The following is a 26,385-nucleotide window of genomic DNA, read 5'->3' as shown; positions in this document are numbered from 1 at the left end:
TATTAAATATCAAAGTATCACGTGGCCACCTGCGAGAAATTACGCGACGACAGCATGGCGGAAGTCGGCAGATGTCAGAAAAATAAAATAAATATATTGTGTACTGCCTTAATCTGAAATATGTGTAAATTCAAGGGGATTCTATTCTCTTGTTAAGGTAAGTGTCAAACACAATTGAAAATGGTATCAATTTTAACACCTTTCAACAATTAATAGCTAGATAGTTGGGGGGGTTTTCTCGTCCCGTAAGACATTGCCATTGGATGATGATTGCTTGACTGATTGCCCCTGCTTGACTTGAAACCAAATTCCTGGGCTTGGGCTAATATTCTAGGACTAAACCATTAATAAACTGAATATTTATGTCACATTCTATTATATAGTTTAGCATGTTGCTCAAAGTCAGTGTGTATACTGTAACAGAATCTTACTTACTACTACTACACTGCATTATGATGTCTGAGATACTAAATAAAATAGTAATAATAGGCCTATAGGCTATAATAGACATTTAATTTGGGGGAGAAAAAAATGAAGAACTGCCTACCCCCGATTGTTTCTAATTGCGCCTTCCCATTTAGCCTAAATATACATGGCTATTAAGGCACACAGGTTGTGTACATGTAGGGCCTACCTCAATCTGAAAAAGTTCTATTCTTAAATTTTAAAAGGAGGAAAGTCGCTAACTCAACAATCATCCACAGTCTTCGATACTGCAAACAGGACTTATATTGGCCAATTTATATGAACATTAATGTTGTTATCTATTGTGAAAAGATGGGCTTCTTGATATCCAATATTTAAGACAAAATTGTCAAAATCATGTGCCAGAATGCTTCCGAGCGCCATTTATAATATAATGAAGCGACTGGATGAACGAGGCTAAGCATATCCCACAGGTAGGGTGACCCACCATAAATAAATATCTCCAAATATCGCGACAATTACGCCACAATATATATATATATGCCAAGCCTCAAATCAGTTTTACACAAATATAGTCACTAAATAAACGATCATGTTGTACTTAATAAGCTATGACCATTAATCATCTATAAATAATAGACTGAAAACTGGTTCCAAGTTGCGTCCATAACATCCAGACACTTTTGAGTAAAAGATAGGTTACGTGCCCTTGTTTTGAAATTAGTCTCGCTTAACCAGTCTATCAACCATTCTACGTCTGATTGACAGGTCGGGATAATCAAGACTACTTTTTTACGAAACATAACAGAAAGCTAGAACAAGAAATTGAATTTAGAAATAAGCACTTTAGACAACTCAACAATTGTTTTAAGAAACTTGTAAAAGTAAAATGAAACTACTGCTAGTATCATGTTCCTGCTAAAGAAAGTGATTCAGAGATAGTATTTGTACTAAACCAAAAGATGCCGCTCTTAACGGTACAGTTAATGATAAAGCAATTTAAAAAATAAAACAAACGTAATTACTAAAGCTGCTGTAATAACCAAGAAGCTAAATTTTACTGCTATTCAAAATCGTCAACAATAGATTTTTTACGGCTGTAATAGTTGATATATTTGTAGAGAATTGCACGTGCCATGGCTATTTATCGACTCAAAGCGAGTGCGGGGTAGTCAGAATTCAGTTCTAGACACGCAACTGAAGCGTGCACATATAGCCGTGTCGAGACCAACTTTCTGTAAAGTGCACGGGTCATCCTACCACAGGAGAATACTAGCGTTGAGACTGGAATAACCAGGCGCCAAAGACTGCCATTCATTTTGGAGTCTTGGTGTATTTAACTGAACATAACTGATTAGAAATTACAGTAAAAATACTAAAAATTAAAACCAGAAACAACTGAATGTAAATCAGTTTATATACATTCATATTACATTATTAATATTATTATACGTTGCAACCCATTTGTGTCCATTTCTACATGTAGTTGCCAAAGAATAGAGATTTAACTCCTTTAACTTGTGTAGAAAAAAGTCACACCAAATCAATCTTTAGCAAAAGCTAAATCAGCCTATTGCAGGGTTTCTTTAGGCCTTAAATGTATAAATTATTAATTAGACATTAATTAAAGATACATTATGGGAGATTCGGTAACAAGTTGGCAGTTCTCACTATAATGGTTAAAAATTAGATAATGTAAACCGAGAACTAAGTGACTGAAATTTCCCCTAGCCTTGGTCATCATTACTAAAGTCAGTACAATAAACAGCATAGTCTCAATTATCCATTTAATTGTTAAATCGAGAAGGAAAGTTATGCAGTAAATCGGCTCACAATCCACTAAAGATCGCAGGCTAGCGCTGCCATCTAGAGTTGATTATGGCCTGGATAGGTTAATTAATGTCTAATTAATAATTTATATAACATTTCAGGCCCAAAGAAAGACCTGCAATAGACAGATTTAGCTCTTGCATAGTGTATGTTTAACATACTAAGACTATAGTCAACTTTCGATGCCATCGGATTGCTCCGATAATTAGTAGATTTGAATAAGTTTTGTGGTTGATGAAATAACCGTAAAAATGGATTATCGAGACGTTTATTATCGTAATAACGGTAGCAATGACAATCGAGGCTACCGTGTTGTTGTATCGCCGATAACTAGGCTCAGAGTGAAGTAATTTGACTGAAATTTTCAACATATTGCCTTTTCATTATCTATTTTTTAACTATTAATATTATAGCGAGAACTGTCTAATCTTACCTAATGCCCCTTTAATCAATTTGTTTCTTGATTAGGACACGTACGCTTACATATTGTAAACTGGTGTTAAGTTGGAAAGGCCTATGTATGAAACTACTCATTGTCGAATATGGTGAATATAGATGGGAGGAGAGTGTGATGGGGTGAAAAAGCCTGTTTTTATAAAATAATAAAAATCTGTTAATGGCAATGCTTACAGGTACTCTGTTATTAAAGATATATTATGGGAGATTAGATAAAGATCTGGCAGTCCTCACTATAATAGTTAAAATCTAGATAATGTAAAGGGAATTTGCTGAAAATTTCAGTCAATTTGATCCCCTCTGAACCAAGATTTTCTATCATCATTTCTAAAGTTGGTGCGATAAAAAAACATAGTCTCGATTACCCATTTCATGATTAAATCATGAATGAAAGTTGAGCAGCAAATGGGATTTTAATCCAGTAAACAAAAAGGTTAGCGTTGTCTAATTAATAGTTTAAATATAACATTTCAGGCCTAAAGAAAGACCTGCAATAGCCAGATTTAGCTCTTGCATAATGCATGTTTAATTTATTAGTGAATTGAATGTTCGTGTACAACTGTATGGAATGGTAATTTTTGAGATAATGCAAATTTTTTCTTAAAATTTGTGTTTTAATAACAATTTTCTTGATTTGAAAATCAATACTATCCTGTTCTCAATGACTTGTAGATGTGGAATGATAACTTTCAACTTACTAGCCATAGAATTACGTCAGGTATTGTCTGATTTAAATGTCAACTATGTAGTACATTATAACACTGTCTGAAGCTTGATTAAGTTATGTGTATATCATTATAATCATATTTGGACAAAAATCTAAAAATATTAATTTTAAAAATTTTCCTTGTTTTTGACCCATCCCATAATATCAACGTTTATTCCAAAATTCATTAATATAATTATAGTCAATAAATATGATGCTACATGTATGTAAATTGTGGCATACACATGTAGTCTAACTCAACACAAAGGATTATTTGCTCTGGGAAAGAACCTGTTTCAGTCTTATTTATAATCCCACATTTGATTTAAATTTGTTTCTGTTGAATGGTTAATTTGAAAATGTTAAAATTTATTTCAAAATCTAGTCAGGATAGTGGACATGTACAAATGTATGATGGTTTTAAATGGCAGCTTTATATTTATGACTGGACACATTTAATTTGAATCTCCATTATGAAAATTGTCTTCACCTCCTCGCCTGACATCTGTCTACAATTTCTTGATTTTTTTCCAATTCGCAGGAATTGTTTACTCGGTCATTGATTGCATATAAACTCAAAGTCTTCAAAGTCAGAGACACTAGACATGGTATGTCGTGTTCCACAGGGCTCAGTATTGGGTCCTGTCCTATTCATCATCTTCACGAAGCCGATTACAAAGATAGCGGCAGATTTTGGATTAACAGTCCATCTTTTTGCCAATGATTCACAACTATATTTGGAATTCGATGCAAGTTCTCCCATCCCAATTCTTGACTGTGTCAAAAACTGTATTAAAGAAATACACATTTGGATGACAAATCATTTTCTGAAGCTAAATCCCGAAAAAACTGAATTCTGAATCATTGGTACCAAATGGCAACAAACAAAATTCTGATCTGAAAATATTACCCCTAAACATACATTATGCAACAGCTAAATCTGTCTATTGCAGGTCTTTCTTTAGGCCTGAAATGTTATCTGAATTATTAATTAGACATTAATTAACTTATCCAGACCATAATCAACTCTAGATGTGAGCCGATTTACTGCATAACTTTCCTTCTTGATTAAACGATTCAATGGATAATCGAGACTATGCTGTTTATCGTACTGACTTTAGTAATCATGACCGAGGCTAGGCAGAAATTTCATTCGCTTAGTTTTCGGTTCATAGTGGATCAATTTGAATGAAATTTTCAGCAAATTGCCTTTGAGTTATCTAGTTTTTAACTATTATATTATATATTATATTGAATCTCCCATAATGTATCTTTAACTTTGACAATAAGGAGATCACTCAATCAGCAATGGCCAAAAATAATGGGGCAGTTATTGATTCCAACCTCAGTTTTAAAGAACATGTTGAGGCAGTCTGCTCCTCATCCTTCTTCCATCTCCATAACATCAAGATAAAAATGTATTTAAACAGAGATAATCTAGAAGGACTTGTATATGATTTCATAACAATGCTCTCTTGTATCAACTTCCAGAAAACCTCATAAAGAAGCTACAATATGTTCAGAACTCAGCTGCCAGATTTCTCACTGGAAAGGACGATTTGACAGCGTTTCTGCTACATTATCATCACTACATTGGCTATCCGTTAAACAGCGAATTAATTTCAAATTTTATTGTTAACTTTGAAAGCTCTAAATTCACAATCACCTACCTACATCCAAGACATTATAGTACCTTATACTTCCTTATAGTACCTTGTAACACTTGAGACTGGAAAACGTGCATTTTCGTACTCAGCGCCGTTTCTTTGGCATTAGCTTAGCTGCCATCACACATACATCTAGAGTCATCTCTTTCTGTTTTTAAGAACAAACTGATAACTTTCCTTTTTGAAGGTACTTTGTGATATTGACATCAAGAACAAATGTAGTGAACATAGAGTGCATTAGAAACTGTGGAAACAGTGTTTATGCACTATACAAATACTGATATTATTATTATTATTAAATTGAGCTGTGATCCTCCATCTCCAACCCCATTACAATTATGGGCGTTCAAATTTATGAAATCTTGTGAGTGCGATACAGGCCACAGTTCTTGATGGAAATTTTTGAAACTTACTGGGGTATATGAAGATCCCTATCAATTTTTATTTTTTTCGAATCTCAAAATTCAAACATGTTTTGCACAGTTAACTTTCCAGTCATATTTAATTTTTACAAGTTTGTAAATATGATATTGATACAGGGCAGAGTTCTTGATTAACGAAAAATGTTTGGTGTGATTGTTTGTATGGCACCAGAATAAAGGTACATGTAATAAGTATCGGTTTTTGTTTAAGATACACTATGGGAGATTCGATAAAGAGTTGGCAGTTCTCACTATAATAGTTAAAAACTAGATAATGTACAGTATAAAGGCAATTTGCTGAAAATTTCCGGCTAGCCTTGATCATCATTACTAAAGTCAGTACGATAAACATCAAAGTCTTGATTATCCATTTGATCGTTAAATCGCGAAGGAAAGTTATGCAGTAAATCGTCTCATAATCCACTAAAGATTGCAGGCTAGCAATGCCATCTAGAGTTGATTATTGTCTGGATAGGTTAATTAATGTCTAATTAATAATTTAGATAACATTTCAGGCCTAAAAAAAGACCTGCAATAGGCAGATTTAGCTCTTGCATAATGCATGTTTAAGTATAAAATTAATGGCAAATGTAGTTGCTAAGGATAAGTTGAATTGATGGATATTTTTTCGGAAGTGTACCAAGATGTTATTTCAAACTTCCTTGAATACAATATTTTGTTGAGAAAAAAAAACAAACCTAATATGGATATTTGTCAAAGTTAACTTAAAGGATCTAATTCTCTAATTCAATATCATCCAATTGACTTTGAAAACACAAATTATTTGTCAATTTAAATCAACATTGATGTTGTGATCTTACCGGGAAAAGATGGGCTTCTGATACCCAATATTGAATAATAAACATTTTACCATTGGTACACGAATCGTGTACCATAATGCGTCCCAGCGTCATTTGTAACAAGGGACTCGAAGAATGAGATAGACACACATCTATTCCACAAGTCATTCAAACGGTGACGCCACATTCTTATCTGGAGAGTGCTCAATAAATACTATCGGCGTAGATTGGAATAACCAGACGCTAGAGATCGCAATTCGATTGAGACTTCTGGTGTATTTCACCGAACATAACTGATTAGAAATTACCTACAGTAAAAACTGAAACAATTGAATGTTAATCAGTTTATATAGACATTCATATTACACTATTACATGTATATGCATTGCAACCCATTTGTGTCAATTTCTAGGCCCCAAATATTAGTGATTTAGCTCCATTGATGTCAAAATATAACTGTGTTACCTTAATAGTAAGTGCAGGGGGACTGCACCACACATAATTACACAAAACAATATGCAGAAATCACAAACAAACCTACATATCAAATTAAGTGAATGGATCCGGGTCTAGCTGTAAGCGCCCATTGCGCTGTACAATTAGTAATATTACAAACATGTAAAGTAAGCTTTTTATAACATTAACCGATCACACAGAATCGGAAATATTGAAGCCCAGTGGAATTGACTTCTTATTAATTCCTTTTGTCCTTTAATAACTGCTAACAAATATTTTCATACAACCACATTGAAATGTGGTCGTATATTGTCGTCACTTCTGTCCGCACGTTGGTCCGGCATTCACTAACAATTGTGGCTAAAGTAAATATCTGACTTTAAATTATTTACACACAGTGTTTAAGATCATGAGACGAAGAACCCTATTGATTTTCTAATGATTTCCGATAATTCATGCCAGAGTTATGGCCCTTGATCAATCTAAAATATCTTGTTGACGCTCTGGAGGCTAAAGTTAATATACATATATGATAGACTTTAAATTTATGCACAGTGTTTAAGGGCATGAGACCTATTGATTTTCAACGATTTCCGATAATTACTGCCAGGGTTATGGCTCTTGATCACTTTGATCTTGTGAACACTCTAGAGGCTAAAGTTAATATCCAATTGACTTTAAATTTATACACAGTGTTTAAGGTTATGAGACCTATTGATTTTCAACGATTTTCCGATAATTACTGCCAGAGTTATGGCTCTTGATCATTTTGAAATATCTTGCATAAAACCAGCATTCCAGAAGATGTAATGATATATTGATTGGTTGAATTTAATATCTTGAGTTATAACTTCTGTTGTTTCTTTCTTACAGATACATGTACTTAATGTGTAGCCATGTGATCAACTGTAATATTATTAGTGGAACCGATAGTCATGGCCAGTCGAACAACAGCAAGTCCATCTAGAATACCAGTATCTACAAGAAGTCCACCCAGAACTATAAATGGCAAATTGACAGTAAAAGAAGCTAGACAAGCCTGTACACCAAGCTCAAGTCGTAATGATAGTTATAATCAAGCCTGTCAAAATGGTTCCTTGAATGAATCGACAAGTAGTACAGGTTCAACAAATAGTCAAAAAGGAAAAGGTTTTGAGACTTTTCTTATGACGGGTGATATGATCATAAGGACCACGCCACCTCACCAAAAAACTCGACAGTCTGACGATAAATCGCCATCCCCTTCTATTGCTAGCTCCCAATCAAGTCCTGAAAAATTCATATATCATTCAGACGAGAAAGAAAATATAAACAAAATGAACAGTGAAAAACACAAAAGCCCACAGAAAATACCTGTTCATAAATCTTCTAATATTAAGCCTGATCTTCCAAGAGCACCTGTCGCACGCCTTGATGAAATGACTGAATTTTCTATATCACCTACAGATTGTGACATTCCTGACGTCACAGAATTAGAAAACAATAAAAACCTCAGTGAAAACAAACAAATATGTTTAGATATGTTGATGACAGGAAAAAATGCTAATTTAGATGGACTGATTGCTTTAAATGGAAATCATAATTCTGAAACAACAGATACTGATATTCCAAGCTCTGGTGATAGTGGTGTTTTACCAGATAGTCACAGTTCAGACTCTGATTGTGGTGGAAAACTTACTCCAAATACAGACCAAAACCCTGTGCCAAATGCAGATTCGAAACCAGCAATGGTTACTAGTAAAAGTGCTGAAAAGATCTCACCGAGTGCTACGAAAACTGACATTGGACTTGTCCGTACAAGTAAGAGTCATGAAAACTATCTGGAAACTGGTACAGGTTTTCAGATAGTTAGTATAGATATTGATGATGACAATATGGCTTATTCTTTAGATACACTTACTTGTCATGAAAGTTCAACCAATTCATTAGAAAAGGTTAGTGATCAAACCCAGGTGTCCAAAAGTTGTCATAGTTCGCCTGAACGCAAACAAGATAAAAAGAATGAGCGTGTATTTATGCCGGCTTTTATAAACATTGATGATCCGAAATCTCAAAAAAATAAAGGAAAAGAAAAAGATGGAAGAGAACAATTAACAGAGGAATCTGTTTCAGTGTCTTTTAATAATTCTAATAAACAAAGTGATAATTCTGTGTCACCTTCCATTAATACAGCGCAACAGGACATGAATTCTTCTTGTAGAGAAGGTGTTCTTGATTTATCTGCACTGTCTGAGGCTGATAGTATTTATCATCAACCAATGAAATCTGTAGATCGCCCTTCTGCAGCAAGGTTGGCTAAGCGTTTGTATGCTCTTGATGGCTTTAGAAAATCAGATGTTTCAAGGCACCTATTCAAAAAGTAAGTTTTGGTTGTCGCAAATGAAAAAAACTGTAAATCACAGCTATATTTAAAAAAGAATAATCTTTCAGCTCCTAATACTGTGATGAATCTAACATCAAAGGTTTCATTAAAATTAAATTCTGTTTCAAAAAATTATTTTTAAAACATTTGTGTAAAGATTTGCTATGTATTTTAAGCAGCTGGTATTGGCTAAAAGAATCAGATATACTGCATTACTGGTATTTATTGAGTTTAATTTTTCTAATCTGATTAGATTCAAGTTGTACTGTTTAGTAATTAAATATTTTTGTCTTTCAGGAATGAGTTCAGTAATTTAGTTGCAGAAGAATACTTGAAATATTTTCAATTTACTGGTGATTCCCTTGATGTATCATTAAGGAAATTCCTTAAACAATTTTGCTTAACAGGGGAAACCCAAGAAAGAGAAAGAGTTTTGGCTCATTTTTCTCATCGTTATATGGAATGCAACCCTGGAACATTTAATTCAGAAGGTAAGATAGTTGTATTACTTGGTCAGTATACCATTTATCTGACCATTAGTGAGGTCTTATCGATAAATTTGACTAATTACATGTATAAATACAGTCTATTAACTTCTCTTTATAAAGATCAATTTTGTTTTTAATCACTAATCTTTTACTAATTATGTGTTTGACCTTGGTTAACGAGTGTATTCTCCGGGCTATAATATCATTAAGATGATTTTAAAAAACTTGTTATGGTATATCTTTACTTTGGTTTATTTTTTTAAAAAAATATGAATTACACATTAATTTTGTGCTCAATAAATTTTACGGATAATTTTTTTTATAAAAGGAATGACAATTTTTTCTAGGAAAGCATTTGGTATGCAAGTTTTATTGTTACGGCAAATAAAATTTGATTTGCCATAACAGCTTATACCACAAGTCTAATTGATTATTTTCAAATGCTGGACTTGATATATTTTTTTTTTAAGTTAAAGGGTCTTCACCATCAATTTTAGGATATATTCCTGTTCGATCGAAATTGAGCTCCTCTCCCCGTCTATAAAATCCTATTCTTTCCTGCTCATTTGACACCATCATGACATATGCAAGCCAACATTAAATTATACTCTACCACCAAATATTCTGCTGTATCTTTTTGTCACTTATGTCATTCATATTTGTTTTATTTTACAGATGCTTGCCATACTTTGACTTGTGCAATAATGCTTCTAAATACAGATCTTCATGGTCAGGTAGTGTATGGTCAATGCTGAATTATCATCATAGTATAGTTATTATTTGTTACTCTGAATATAGTAGTACAAACAGTAGTTTAATACAGAAATATACATATTTCAATTAAAATGTTCATAAGACTAATATACAAACAAATATTTTTACCAACTGTTTAAAGGTTGCAGCATTACCCTGGGGATGGCGATAATTAGGTCAGGCGATATTTACATTTTTGATCACAATTCATGTTAAATCCATTCAAAATACTCAAAAAATGAAGAAGAAATCAAATTTTAACAAGTGTTGATACTAGATCTATATCATTTTCCAAATTCCACAACAGACGGCAGTTTTTAATGCAATGGACCAACTGACTGACACTAGTCTCATGTTTCAAGTATATTTCACTGAATAATATTAATCGTTATCATACACGTGTTGGCTACGCTTTGATATACCCAATAAAAAAGCATCCACAATAATTATAATTATAATTGACATTATAACAGTTAACAGTAAGGATGACCCCACTAAGAATGATACAGTTAAACTGCACGTGACAATACTTTCCTTTGAAAAATCAAATTGATATTTTACATTGAAAAATCAACTGAGTAATATTTCTACTATTCTTTGAATGAGATGGCTTCTAAACTTGAAACTTCCAATGTCATTGTCAGTCAGAATATTTCTGATAACAGTTCAACAGACTGCGAAAACACATCACTGCTGACACAAAAAAGAACACTTCTTCTGTTGTATGGGGATATTTTAGTTTTAAAAAGTACATCCAGATATTGAGTTAATAAATATTTATTCTGTATTCTATTCCAGTTGATCAGAATAGAATAATTTGAGGTGACGATACCTACAAAAATAATCTTAACCCAAAATATATACATGTACATGGGTCTCACTTCATCACTACAACTTGCATACAGTGCTAAATACCAGATGGATACATTAGATTCGTTAATCCATTTATACACCACAATTTATATCAATTTTATATCAGTAAATATGACGATAATGAATTTTTGAAGCACCATAATCGCAATAATTCACTCCAGATGATAATCCATGATATCGTGATAATTTATATTACCAATATCGTGAGATATAGCTATTCTTTTTTTCTATACCGTTGCAACCTTACAACTGTTAAAAAATATTATTATAGAATGAATTTGAGCAAATCTACCACCCATTCGAAAACATGTGAAGTGCATGTAATGTAACCACTGGCATTAATTAAATTTAAGTCTTACTTTATGCAACATGGGACTGGTAATGTATTGAAGTAGAGCACCACATGTAAGCTGTTTGTTGGAAAACATATGCAAACAGTCATTATTATAGATACAAGTACATGCACATACTGTACATTAAAAACCAAACTTTTCTGTTCGGCATTATATATTTCAGTATTGATTTCTTCAAGTAAATGAGGTAATGTATAATAATGTAATGCAATGTATTCTATTCCAATTGATATCTTTCATTATAGAGTGTTGGAAGAAAGATGACTTGCTCAGAATTTATAGAAAATTTAGGAGAACTAAATGATGGTGATAACTTTCCAAAAGATATTCTTAAAACTATATTTCACTCTATTAAATCTGAGCCATTAGAATGGGCCATGTAAGTAAAGATTTGAAAAAAATTATTGGAGCGATATATACTATTCAAAAAAAGTAGGGGATATTTGATTTTGGGGGCATAATACTAAAATATGCAAATGACTACGAAAAAAGTCACTATAGAACCTAACAGAAGAAACATTTCCAGTTACATGTGACGCCCAAACGCACCAATAGCTACCGCATGGAATGCAGGTGATGCTTGGGATCATCATGGGGGTCCAACCCAAGATTTGCACGACTCTGACTTTGAATGTTACAGTCATTGTGGCATTGAATTCCAGGGTGGAAACATCAGTTTAATTGTTTTAGTGACCAGAAAACAAATTTTGATATGCGTCGGCTTACCCAAAATGAAAGGTTACGTGCCCTTGGCATGCTACAGATCGGCACAACACAGGCGGTTGTGGCGCGGACGATGAATGTTTCTCAGTCTGTCATAAGCAGGCTATGGTCCAGATACCGTGATACACAACTCAAGCCCAGGATCGATTTATCCGTACCTTGGCCTTGAGAAATCGTGTCATCACAGCAAATCAGATCAGCGCTCGTCTTCAAACAGACACTGGTGTGAGAGTGAGTGGCCAGACGATTCGGAATCGACTGCATAGGGGTCACCTTCGCGCCCGACGTCCTCGCGTGATCCCTTGTTTGAGAGATCATCACATTCAGGCAAGACGTCGTTGGTGTAGGGATCGTCAACGCTGGGATAATCGACGCTGGAGCAATGTGATGTTTTCAGATGAGTCAAGGTTCACTGTTGATTTTTTGGACAGACGTAGGAGGGTGTGGCGTCGTCGAAACGAGCGCTTCCAAGACGTTAACGTCATCAGACATGATCGATTTGGGGGTGGTTCTGTTATGGTGTGGGGAGGCATCACTGTTGCTGGAAGAACGGCTTTACATGTTGTTGCAGGGCGTGTTACAGGCCAGTTCTACCGGGACAACATCTTGGCAGTCCATGTTGTGCCGTTCGCACGACGTCATGGCCGCCGTTTCATCTTCCAGGATGACAACGCAAGATGTCACAGGGCCAGGATCGTTACAGGTTACCTCCAACAACAGAACATCACCACATTACCTTGGCCAGCACTGAGTCCCGACCTCTCCCCCATCGAGCATGTCTGGGACATGCTTGGACAGAGGTTACGTCAACGTCAACAACGTCCTGCCAATGTCCAAGAACTTGCTGCTGCGTTGCAACAGGAATGGGACAATCTGGACCAAAATGACCTTAGACGTCTCATTAGGAGTATGCCACGTCGGATCAATGCTTGTTTGGCAAACAGAGGAGGATTTACCCGTTACTGACTTGGTTGTGATGCTGTGGTAACTTTGCTGTTTGACCCCGGGTATCATTTTACCCTTATAATGGTCAGTCTGTGCCTTACTTAGTCTAACGATCATTTGGAATAAATCGATGAATGTGAACTTCATTTCATTTTGTCATTTGTTTCTTCGTCAGTTTCATTAGGTGACTTTAATAACATTTAAAAATCAAATATCCCCTACTTTTTTTGAATAGTATATTTATAAAATGTTGATGGAAAATTAACAAATGAGTCATTCCATGGCAAATCAACCCATGTCAGAACAGATTTAGAAGAATTTTAAGCCAGTTGCCCCCCTTCCTACTCCTCCTCCTCAACCTCGCCACCACCTATATTTAAGAGAGCCAATACTTTGAGCCAAGCTGATTTTCAACTATTACAAATATTAACAAATTTGACATGAATGATGAATCACTTTTATTGTTAGATGAGTAAATGAGCATGTTGGAAAGTGTTTAATAGTTATAGTGGGGTTATGATTCATTTCGTGTCAAAAAAGTAATATTTCCTGGTCATTACAAATACCAATACATGTGTCATACTTTCAGATAATAAAAATTATTATGATGGGTAATTAGATGATCTAATAATCCTTAACGATTACATGTATATAACATTTATTTTCAGTGATGAGGATGCCCCGGTTGAAGTTCAAAATGAAAGCCCTGGACCATCAGCCTCCGTCCCACAACATTTTATTGGTCAAAATCCATTCTTAGATGTAAGAATTTATTATTGTTTAAAATATGGCAACTTGACCTTGATGTTCTTGGATAGAAACCAAATATTGTTCAGGTGCTGGCTAACAGCCTAAGAGAAATACAAGATGGTGGCATAAAGTCAATAGAAAAATGGAATCTTTAGATTCAGTTATCATTAACATCTATATTTGCTTTTTATACGCCCACATTGAAATGTGGTCGTATATTGTCGTCGCCCCCGTCCGTCCGTCCGGTGGTCCGGCGTCCACCTCTAGAGGCTAAAGTTAATATCTGATTGACTTTAAATTTATATACAGTGTTTAAGGCCATGAGACGAAGAAGCCTATTGATTTTCAGCGATTTCCAATAATTACTGCCAGAGTTATGGCCCTTGATCACTTCAAAAAATCTTGTGGACGCTCTAGAGGGTAAAGTTAATATCCGATTTGACTTTAAATTATACACAGTGTTTAAGGTCATGAGGCGAAGAAGCCTATTGATTTTCAGCGATTTCCGATAATAACTGCCAGAGTTATGGCCCTTGATCACTTCAAAAAATCTTGTGAACACTCTAGAGGGTAAAGTTAATATCCAATTGACTTTAGATTTATACACAGTGTTTATGGTCATGAGACGAAGAAGCCTATAGATTCTCAGCGATTTCTGATAATTACAGCTAGAGTTATGGCCCTTGATCACTTCGAAAAATCTTGTGGACACTCTAAAGGGTAAAGTTAATATCCGATTGACTTTAAATTTATACACAGTGTTTAAGGTCATAAGACGAAGAATCCTATTGATTTTCAGCGATTTTCCGATAATTACAGCTAGAGTTATGGCCCTTGATCACTTCGAAAAATCTTGTGGATGCTCTAGAGGGTAAAGTTAATATCCGATTGACTTTAAATTTATACACAGTGTTTAAGGTCATGAGACGAAGAATCGTATTGATTTTCAGCGATTTCCAATAATTTTTGCCAGAGTTATGGCCCTCGATCACTTTGAAAAATCTTGAGGACACTCTAGAGGCTAAAGTTAATATCCGATTGATTTTAAATTTATACACAGTGTTTAAGGTCTTTTTAGACGAACAAGTATATTGATTTTCAATGAATCTTTATGGCTTGAACAGCTAAATCCATGATGTTAAAAGTTTCGTATACTAAACGTTAGCATGGGGCAGAACTTTATAAAAACCGAACAAATTCTAATGGTTTTCTGATAATTACTTAATGAGTTGTTACTCTTAATCAGATTTTAATGTATTATAAATGTTTCATTACCGAAAAAAGTAAAAATATGCGACAACTATGTTGACTGCCCGGACGATATAGCTGCTGTGGGCGTATGTTTCGTTGCCTGGCAACCTATCTTTAGTCTTGAATTTTGGGCTTAAAAAGGATAGGAATATATAATTTATTGCCTGTTTGAAATGAATGTAAGTGTCCTAAGGTTGCAATGATTTCATTATCCATTGAGGAGTGATATTTGCATTGATTTTGATGTTCTGAAGTACCGGTACGTTAGTATTTGTTTAATACATAATGTATTAAACCATTACGATAATGTAATTTGTATTGAATTTTTTTTTTTTGTATTTTACAGGTGCCTGATCCTAGTAAAACTATAGAGTATAAGAAAGGATATGTCATGAGAAAATGTTGTATGGATGCTGATAGAAGAAGAAGTAAGTTATTTAAATTGATCATTTAATACTTTCATGTTTCCTTTATTGCTGTTGTCAACACTCAACAGGCTGCATTTATGATCTGATCTAATTTAGAATTGTACATTATTGAGACGATGAGCCACTAGAATTTCGTTTATTACTGATAATGATTTCTAACAGCATCTGCAAATTTCTAGCTTCTAACGGCATCTGCAAATTTCAGCAATTTTAGTTAGTTACTTCTAGAGTTATGACCCTTGCTCACTTTAGTGAAAAAAGTTATCATTCGGGTTATATGTCTAGAGTTATATTGGTATATTTACAGCTGCCCTTGGTAAAAGAAGTTGGAAGATGTTTTATGCTGTATTAAGAGATATGATACTATATTTATATAAAGATGAACATCAGTATAAAAAGGGTGGTTTATTAGAGAGTGCTAGCAATGCTATTCGTGTACATCATAGTTTAGTTACTAAAGCCTCAGATTACACTAAAAAACAGCATGTTTTTAGACTTCAAACTGCAGAATGGGCAGAATTTCTCTTCCAAACCAGGTAAGATCATCCAATCTGTTGATTTCTATATTTAATAGTGATATATTATTTACTGAATTAGAATCTTCTTCTTGCTTTTAAAAAATATCCACTACACAGAAATTTTTACATCAAGTTTTATATTTGTCATTTTGTCATAACCGTTATTTTCAAATTGTTCAACACAATATTATAAAGAACTATATTCTTATAGATTATTCTTGATTTTATTTGCAGTAACAGTAAAGAGCTTCAAGAATGGATAGACACGCTCAATTTTGTAGCTGCAACGTTCTCTGCACAGCCACTACCAGGAGCTCTGGGATCCAAAAGCACCTTTCAACGTCCTCTGTTACCAGTTTCATATACAAGAAAGACATTGGTAAGACTACCTGTGACAAGGAGTTGGGTCCAACCTCGTGGGTTTTCTACATGTTTTCTGGTTTCCTCCCACTGCTCAAGACCCTACGCCCTAGCGAATCATTGAAATAAAATTGAACCATGTGTTATTCCTGAAATGACCTAGTTTGTGTCGAATGGACACAACGGGAACAAAAATAACAGAGGATTTTTAAAAAATGCTGTCAGTCACAGCCTGCCACAAGATTAGCAAATATTCTCCCATGTACAGAAAATTAAAAACAAAAATTGGGCAATCATTAGGAATATTCGTTAATTAGGTCTAACAGGTGTGCTTTATAACATAAGGACTGTTGTTGATGCCAGTTTTTTCGATCCCATGCTTTCTTGTGATCAGAAGTAGGTTTCTTCCCACTGCTAATGATCTCTGTGGGCAGGATTATTTAAATAAAATTATACCTTATGTAAGTCCTATATAACTTACTTTTTTATGAGTGTATATTAAACCCCTTTTGTCTCCAAAGTTGTTAGATGATTATCAAACACAACCACACAAGGCATATCTTGTTCTAAGTTGGAATGTTTATGAATTTTTTAGAGGGAACAATTTCATAGTCATGAAGAACAGGTTAAGTCTTTAGAACAAGAAATACACGAACATCATGCTGCAGCCCCAGAAAAAGGCGCAAAGTCTCGCCATATACAGGACTACCTCGAAAAGGAGACATATTTAGATTTTGAGGTGAGTACATATATTTATTGTTCACCACCTGTCGTAGGAAGCAGGTGAACATCTTGACGATCATCTTTTTCTACATAGGCCAGGCAGAAATAAGAAAATTTGAGTTGTCAGTGGTTTGGAACATAATAACTTTGATTCTATTCAAGTGAGCACTGAGAGTAATAACACTTGGTTTATTATACCAGAGTGATAAGTAATGTGATTGCTGATTGGTTTATAAAAAGATACAATGTATGAGTCATCAATTTATTTTGGGATTAAGGCCGGTTGGGTTTTTATACGCCAACATTTTCATGTGGACATATATTGTCGTCGCCCCTGTCTGTCCGGACGTCCGTGCACAATTTGTTTGTGGACTCTCTACAGGTCACAATTCTTGTCCGATTTTGACGAAACTTGAAATATAGGTTTATCCCCAAAAGATCTTGGCTGCTTTCGATATTGGCATGTATCGGATCGAAACTTCATGGATTATGGCCCCTGTTTGTACGAAAAATCACGTTTTTAGCTTGTGGATCCTATAGAGGTCACAATTTTTATCCGATTTTGTTGAAACTTTACATGTAAGTTTATAACCCAAAGATCTCAGTTCCTTTCGATATTCGTGCATATTGGACCGTAACTTCCTGAATTATGGCCCCTGATTGTACAAAAAATCACGTTTTTAGCTTGTGGATCCTGTAGAGGTCATAATTTTTATCTGATTTAAAAAACCATATTATTATATCACCGTTACACCCTAAGCAAAGTTGAATTCGAATTTCGTGAAATCGGACCAAAATTGCCGGACAAAATGGCCGCTGTTTGTACGCGAATAGTGTAAAAATATGGTAAATCAAGGTTGTGGACCCTGTATGGGTCACAATTTTAATTCGATTTTGTTGAAACTTGACATGTAAGTTTATAACCCAAACAGCTCAGTTCCTTTCGATATTCGAGCATATCGGACCGTAACTTCCTGAATTATGGCCCCTGATTGTACGAAAAATCGCGTTTTTAGCTTGTGGACCCTATAGAGGTCATAATTTTTATCTGAATTAAAAAAACGTATTATTATATCACTGTTACACCCTAAGGAAGGTTGAGTTCGAATTTCATGAAAATCGGACCAAAATTGACGGACAAAATGGCCGCCGTTTGTACGCGAATAGTGTAAAAATATGGTAAATCAAGGTTGTTGACCCTGTATGGGTCACAATTTTTATTCGATTTTGATGAAACTTGAAATGCATGTTTATAACCTAAAGATCTTGGTTCCTTTCGATATTATCGCATATCGGATCGTAACTTCCTGAATTATGGCCCCTGATTGTACGAAAAATCACGTTTTTAGCCTGTGGACCTTATATAGGTCATAATTTTTATCTGATTTATTATTATATCACTGTTACACCCTAAGGAAAGTTGAGTTCGAATTTGGGGAAAATCGGACCAAAATTGCCGGACAAATTGGCTGCCGTTTGTACACGAATAGTGTAAAAATAGGGTATATGTCAAGGTCGTGGACCCTGTATGGGTCACAATTTTAATTTGATTTTGATGAAACTTGAAATGCATGTTTGTTACCTAAAGATCTTGGTTCCTTTCGATATTGTCGCATATCGGATTGTAACTTCATGAATTATGGCCCCTGATTATACGAAAAATCGCCTCTTTTAGCTTGTGGTCCCTCTGAAGGTCACAGTTATTATCTGATTTTAAAAATCGTTTGAATATATCACCGTAACACCATAATAAAGGTTGAGTTCAAATTTCCTGAAAATCAAACCAAAACTTGTACGCGAAAGGTGTAAAAATATGGTATATCAAGGTTGTGGACTCTGTGGAGGTTCCAGTTTTAATCCGATTTTGATGAAACTTGAAATGCATGTTTATAACCCAAAGATCTTGGTTCCTTTCGATATTATCGCATATCGGATCGTAACTTCCTGAATTATGGCCCCTGATTGTACGAAAAATCACGTTTTTAGCCTGTGGACCTTATATAGGTCATAATTTTTATCTGATTTATTATTATATCACTGTTACACCCTAAGGAAGGTTGAGTTCGAATTTGGGGAAAATCGGACCAAAATTGCCGGACAAATTGGCTGCCGTTTGTACACGAATAGTGTAAAAATAGGGTATATGTCAAGGTCGTGGACCCTGTATGGGTCACAATTTTAATTTGATTTTGATGAAACTTGAAATGCATGTTTGTAACCTAAAGATCTTGGTTCCTTTCGATATTGTCGCATATCGGATTGTAACTTCATGAATTATGGCCCCTGATTATACGAAAAATCGCCTCTTTTAGCTTGTGGTCCCTCTGAAGGTCACAGTTATTATCTGATTTTAAAAATCGTTTGAATATATCACCGTAACACCATAATAAAGGTTGAGTTCAAATTTCCTGAAAATCAAACCAAAACTTGTACGCGAAAGGTGTAAAAATATGGTATATCAAGGTTGTGGACTCTGTGGAGGTTCCAGTTTTAATCCGATTTTGATGAAACTTGAAATGCATGTTTATAACCCAAAGATCTTGGTTCCTTTCGATATTTGCGCATATCGAATTGTAACTTCATGAATTATGGCCCTTGATTGTAGGAAAAATCACTTTCTTTTTAGCTTGTTCTCTATCCATCTCTCAAAAATGTGGGCGTATCCTGCCTGGCAGCCGCTGGTTTAACATGGGCTCACTGCTGAAATATTAGAGTTAAAACAAATGTTACATCATCATAATCGGTGGTTCCCAGATGATTTTCTCTAGTATTGAATCATGGCTTGTGTTAAAAAGTATGTATCATGACTTGTGATAAAATGTAATGTTTTCTCCTGAATCAGAAAAAATATCCACACATAATGCAAATTTAATCTATATATATAGCTACTACATCAGTTTGTATTTTTTTTTTTTTTTTTTCAGCTGAAACGCTACAAAACTTATGTTTACTTACTCCAGAGTAAAATAACAGCATTCCCAGATGTCGAACCATCTCTTGTTGAGACCACCATTGGGGAAGATGAAGAAGTTGGGGCTGGAGGCAGTCAGTTTAATTGCCCTAATAAGCCTGTACAGCGAAGTCTTTCTGATAGGTACAGTTATCGAGCAGCTATATATCAAACTGATCGTGTAGATTATGATATGGTTTAATATACAGCAACACAAATTCTATTATAAATTGCTTATTAATTTCATTATTCATTTTACCCATCTTGAGTTGTGCATGGGTTGTGGCATTCTGTATAGTTGCTTCTTTGTTGGAGATCTTTATTTGGGGAGGTAGTATTGTACATGTAGAATCAATCCAATTTATACCATCAAACGTTTCCTTCATTGTGTGATATAAGGTGTTTGTTTTTAATTTATACTAAGAACTATTGACCATAGTGTTCCTATCCATTACATATAGCATAATACTATGTAATATATAGTTTTCTTGTATATTTATTTTGGAAGTCGTTATTCAATAATTTATTAACTGTCAATGTTAATTGTGGATGGTTGTTGCTATCAGTGTGTAATGGAGTATGATTTCTGTAGAATGTTGTTCATATTGATGGAATTTATTTTTCTGAAGGTATTGTGCATGTGTATATAGACGATGTGTTTTGAATACTGTAACCACTGCTTGCTTTCAAAGATAATCCTTCTATTGTTATTTAACGGTTGGTATTGGTTCTTGTTTTCTGCTGTAGATATTAAATGTTTCACATCAAGATGTTATGTTGGATTTCGTACACCTAAGTTATTAGAATCTACCACTTAAAACCGATAAAACCATTGATTATCTAGTCATCTTATTTGAAGGGATTACTAGTTCCTACATATTTATAGTGCTTGTGTACGAACATATAACAATTACATTATCTTTCACTTTCATTTTTTTATACATCTATATATTTACATATATACACATATTATATTCTTATTTACTATTAGCTTAATATTTACGCTTTTTCACATACACGAAAAAAAATTTGATCTTCCAATTTCCTGGTTTAGGAAGATTAGTATCTGCATTTTTGTTGGTATGTTATTTATGAAATAATTTAAACATTTTATCATAGCATAATGGTCATTACAATCATCTTTTGAAGTTAAAGCTGGTCTAAAATAGTCTTGTGTGTGTTCTTTTATATTTAGAAGATTTGCTATATATGTTGATTTTAGTTTCGTAACATTTTTGCGTGATGAAAACAAAGTCCAATTCTTGCTCAAGATAGATATTTTTCTTTTCTGTTTATTCTTATTGCTGACAGTAACATATTTGTTTCAAAGGACTAGGAAGTCTGGTTAATTTTCCAGTATTATTTTCTGTTGCAATTTTATTTATAAGTCAGTTGAAGAAAAACCTGGGTTATTAATGTATTTGTATCTTTACTGCCACATGGATATAATGTCTTGTAGTCTTGTTTAGTTTTATTGTTTGTAAATATGTGAAATGAATACACTTATCAGGAAAACTGATAGATGTCGACTAAATGTTTAGATTTTAATCAATTAATACTCTAAATGGCCTATCATTTGCTTCAGATCTTTTTAAAACAAATTTTGGCTGAGGTAAAAACTTGCTTTTAAAATGGTTTTTGCTTTTCATTAGATAATATAATTCTACACAGCATATAAAATATGAACTTGTTCATGCATGATCACTTAATTAGATCTCATCTTTCATCATTCATAATTTTATAATTTTACACTAAAATAGTAGAATCTAGTATTGGGTCAATGTATTAAAAATATAATAAGATTTTTATAATTTATTACTTGTTGAAGCATTGGATGTTAATAAATGAATAGCTATCATTAATTGTTAATTAAGACAGATATATTGTTAATCAATTATGTGTTAATTATCACGTATATTTTTCACCATCACAAACATGTGTATATATAAAATCATTCACTATCGTAAAATAAACTTTCATGGAAGTTTTCACTGGCAAAGATACTGTCAAGTATTACCATTAGAATTACCAATGTGTGCATAATAATGTTTCTTTGTTGTTGGTATTTAGTTTTAGTTTGTTAATAGTATAGTATGATGCTATGTTTGTAGGCTTACCACTATCATTATTTTCCACTTTCTTATAGTATAGGCGCCATAACCAAGTATATATAGCTTGATCATATGTTTTTTATGTTAATCGGCATATCTGTAGTTCTGTGATGATGTCGTCAAGTTCGCCATTAAATGTATAAAAACTATTATCATATCATTGTTTCTTACATACTACCATTACTTGTACATTTTATAACTTAAACGTGACACTGTCTGGAACAGCATATGAACACTTACAATATGATTATCTGTAGGCTTCTGTTGTATCTGCCTGGAAGGTATGTTCATGTTTTGTGCTATTTTCACACTCTAAAGTTGAATTTTAGTATGACGATATGTGGATAGATATATCAAGTTTATTTTTGTTTACAACTAATCAGGATTCAGATATTTTGAGCAATCTGTGTTCTATTTATTATTGCTTCAATCAGGCGTTATAATCAGCAGTTTTATGCTGTAGTGGGCATTTTAAATGGATATCAAATTGGATATTGACAACGTTTAGCGGTTAAGAATTTAAAAAGTTAAATATTTTTGGTAGTTTAATTCATGTAAATAATTTAAACTGCCAAGGCTGATGGATTTATGTTAGACCTTGATGCACAAAATATTATAATTTTGAACATTGTGTTACTTAACTGTTATGTTAGAAGTTTTTATTGTACAATGTAAAGTAAGGTAGGAAAGAGATTAAAATATACTTCAATCATTAAACTGTCTTTTGTTGTCTTTTACAATTTAACTTATTAACCGGTAAATGTATGATCGGCACAATTTATATTTTGGAGGAAAGGCTTAGTTTCGTTTTGTGCATATTGTATGGTTGAGGTTTTATCAGTAGGTGCCAGGTATTATTTTCACAAAGCTGCTCGGCTTCATGTTTGTGTAGAATGGACAACCCCTAAAACTAACTGTGATACAAGGTGCTTGATGTCAACAAACTAGTACAAAAGCTACAGACACTCGTAATGAAGATCAGCACATACGGAAGGTACATGTATAACAATATGTGTATGATTGTCAGTTTTAACATGTTTAAAAGCTTGAAATACTAATAAGCATGTTACTGTGTTAATTATAGGGATGGGTCCTAATCCTACCTTGTCAAATAAAGATTTTCATTTTCACAATAGCAACATATGCAGAACTTTTAACTGCACAAGTATTCTTTCTTTTTCACTAACAATCTCAATATACTAATCAACATTATCATACTAATATTTAATTTTAATCAGCTTTATAATAAACTGCGTAGTGAACTTTGTTTATTTTCTAATGTAGGCATGTCTTGTTTACATTGTTTTAAAACAATAGGCTTAAATATCCCACCCCTTTCAATCATGTTTACCTCAGGTTATTGATCTTCATAATATTTTTTTTTTTTTTTTAGGGAAGTAGATGACAAAGAGCAATATATCAACGATGAAACCATTGATACTTACCTTTAAATTAATATACATATCAACTGTTGTGTTGAAGAACAAGCTAATGCTAACCATTTTGTAATTGTTGAGCATTAAGAGGTATTAATCCAAAACCAAATCAAAAGTTTTAATTCATTATAAAGTAATTTGTTAATTAAATGCTATTGTTTTGTCCTACCGCATATATTGTGTGTTCATGTCATCTTGATATGTTTAATTAAGGTTGTGTATGTTATAAATTTAAGGACCAATGTTTTTTTATTTTATGTTCTTGTACTTTTATTACCAGTTTAGATGAACCTGTCTCTGGCCAAGATACATGTATTTATTATGACTAACAGTGAACCCTTCTCCTTACATTTTAATTATATATTTTTTAATGGAGTTTATCTTTGCATTTCCAACTAAATATTCATTTAATGAAATCTGGCATTTCCAACTGTTCCATTTAATGAATTCTATCTTGGTATTGCTGAAAAATATTCATGTCTACATTTGCATTTCTAAAGAAAATATTCATTTAATGAAGTCTTATCTTTGCATTTCAATATTTTAACAAAAGATTATTTTGTTAACTTAAATCAAATCCTGTCTCTTGATTTTGACAAGACACTTCTAGTTGTACCAGATAAACAGTACTACTTTAGATAAAACAATTTATTGATTGCTTTTGGTTACTAGTATATTATATTGATACTGTTTTGAAATTTCTGTCAATATTTACTCTTCAGAAGTTATTTTATACTGTTCCAAGTACAGATTGAAACATGAAACACTATTTTAATCAAATTGTCCAGTCTAACACTTTTCTGTAAACACAAGCTAATGTCCATTGATGTTGGGCGAGAATCCAGCTTAATTCTATAGGGCCAAATCTCATGTAATACTTCTGAAGTCTCAATTGTATAATTTTGTATGATGTTCTTGTATTTTATACTGGTTGAATATCAGATGTAATAAAGACAAAGCACACAAGTTTTATTCAAATATAATAGAAATGTTATCTGTGTTATTGTAGAGTGACATATTTAATTAAAGCAGTATTGTAGATTATATTTGTTAATTTTTTCTCAAAGTATGCATGACAACAGTTACTTATTCATCCAAAACGATTTTAAACCTTGGTAGTTTTAGTTTTAAAATCTGTAAACAGCACAAAATGCAACTTGGGAGTACTCAAAAGTGTTAACAAAATTTCAAAAAACAAAGGGGAATATCAAGGATTCTTCTTTTCATTTCTGGGGGGTTGGATGGCCGAATGGTTAGCACGTGCGCACTATATCATAAGGTCTGTCATTGAGTCAACTGATGTGGTTTTGAGTCCCCGGTTGTACCTGACAAGGAGTAGGGTCGCCTGTCCAACCTCGTTTGTTTTCCTCGGTCCTCCCACTGCTAAAGACCCCTACGCGCAAGCGAATTACTGAAATAAAATTATACCATGTTAGTCTCGAAATGACCTAGTTTGTGTCGAGTGGACGTTAAACCCCATCTCTCTCTTTTCATTTCTGAAATACCATAGATAACCAATAAAAATTTCAGAACTGAGAAAGGTTAGTTAATAATTGCAGTCTATAAAATTTTAAAAGGATTTAGAAACAAGGTAAACTACCAATTTACATTTCATAAAGATAGGATCGTTATTGAAGCCTCTAATAATAAGTGCAGGAGGACCACACAACACGCAAAACAAAATCTACAAGATAACCCTGCAGACTAGACAGCATATAGACATTGCAAAAAAAAAACAAATGTCATACTAAATCAATGGATCCAGGGGTCAGCCATAAGTATCCACTGCACTGTACAGTTCCATGCCTGTAATAGTTAGATTTTGAAACAAAGAAATAACTTTGGAAGTTGTTGAAAATTAGAAATGTTCTTCCTTCAAAGTAGAATAGTAATACTGGGGATAGTAATTATAGTCTCCAGGTGCTTTATTTCAAATCAAAGGGGAATAACTTTGAATTTAAGATACAATCATAATTATTGCCCTGCCATGGGCTGGCAGCCCTATAGTGATTAGTCTTGTCTCTCCATCATGAATCATGTAGATTCTTTATCTTGAGTATTGCTTGGAGTTAAAGTGGCGATACTTTGTATGATTGTCCACCACCCTTAGTAATAATTGGGGCTTAACATCAATTCGACACATGTGACTGATATGGTTCAATTTTATTTCAATAATTTGCTTGCAAGTAGGGGTCTTTAGCAGTGGGAGGACCAAGAGAAAACCCACATGATACGAGAGGCAACTCTACTCCTAGTCAGGTGCAAGCTTGGGTTCAAAACGGTGCTACTTGACTTAGTGGACCTTATGATCTAGACAACTAGAACCCCCACCTCACCAGTAGGTGTGTCTCGAATAAGGTTGAAATCTCTATATCATCGGTCACAATTTTAGTTCTGCTCATATTCAGAGAGAGAAATGGGGTTTAACTCCACTCGACACAAACTAGGTCAACTAGGTCATTTCGGGACGAACATATGGTTTAATTTTATTTCAATAATTCGCTTGCGCGTAGGGTCTTTAGCAGTGGGAGGAAACCGGAGAAAACCCACGAGGTTGGACAGGAGACCCTAATCCTTGTCAAGTACAACCGGGGATTC

At 33.8% G+C, this 26,385-nt stretch overlaps 1 protein-coding gene across 2 annotated transcripts; it reads left to right on the top strand.

Annotated features, from left to right (window-relative positions):
• The first annotated feature begins 14 nt into the window (after nucleotides 1-14).
• On the top strand, nucleotides 15-24,831 carry LOC126812024 (PH and SEC7 domain-containing protein). 2 transcript variants are annotated; one of them, XR_008786011.1, is made up of 12 exons: nucleotides 15-157; nucleotides 7,637-9,122; nucleotides 9,423-9,616; nucleotides 10,289-10,347; nucleotides 11,838-11,971; nucleotides 13,929-14,022; nucleotides 15,608-15,689; nucleotides 15,997-16,225; nucleotides 16,442-16,586; nucleotides 17,163-17,306; nucleotides 20,215-23,345; nucleotides 23,745-24,831. XR_008786011.1 is itself a non-coding variant. In XM_050538184.2 (12 exons), the coding sequence occupies exons 2-12, from the start codon at nucleotides 7,699-7,701 to the stop codon at nucleotides 23,800-23,802; spliced, it is 2,733 nt and encodes a 910-aa protein (XP_050394141.1). In that variant the 5' UTR covers nucleotides 15-157; nucleotides 7,637-7,698; the 3' UTR covers nucleotides 23,803-24,831. The 2 variants fall into 2 exon arrangements, 1 of the variants encoding a protein (XP_050394141.1); XM_050538184.2 differs by having other exon boundaries at nucleotides 20,215-20,384.
• Nucleotides 24,832-26,385: the final 1,554 nt, after the last annotated feature.

This window comes from Patella vulgata, chromosome 2 (genome assembly GCF_932274485.2).
Source record: "Patella vulgata chromosome 2, xgPatVulg1.2, whole genome shotgun sequence".
Lineage (NCBI taxonomy): Eukaryota > Metazoa > Mollusca > Gastropoda > Patellidae > Patella > Patella vulgata.
This window is presented reverse-complemented; position numbering and strand designations above follow the sequence as displayed.

What these genes read in the sequence shown, in the direction of transcription:
- LOC126812024 (XM_050538184.2), top strand. Translation starts at nt 7,699, where the DNA reads ATGGCCAGTCGAACAACAGCAAGTCCATCTAGAATACCAGTATCTACA. An exon ending in ATACAGATCTTCATGGTCAG is followed by an intron (nt 10,348 to 11,837) that starts GTAGTGTATGGT and finishes CTTTCATTATAG; the next exon opens with AGTGTTGGAAGAAAGATGAC. An exon ending in CAGCGAAGTCTTTCTGATAG is followed by an intron (nt 20,385 to 23,744) that starts GTACAGTTATCG and finishes TTTTTTTTTTAG; the next exon opens with GGAAGTAGATGACAAAGAGC.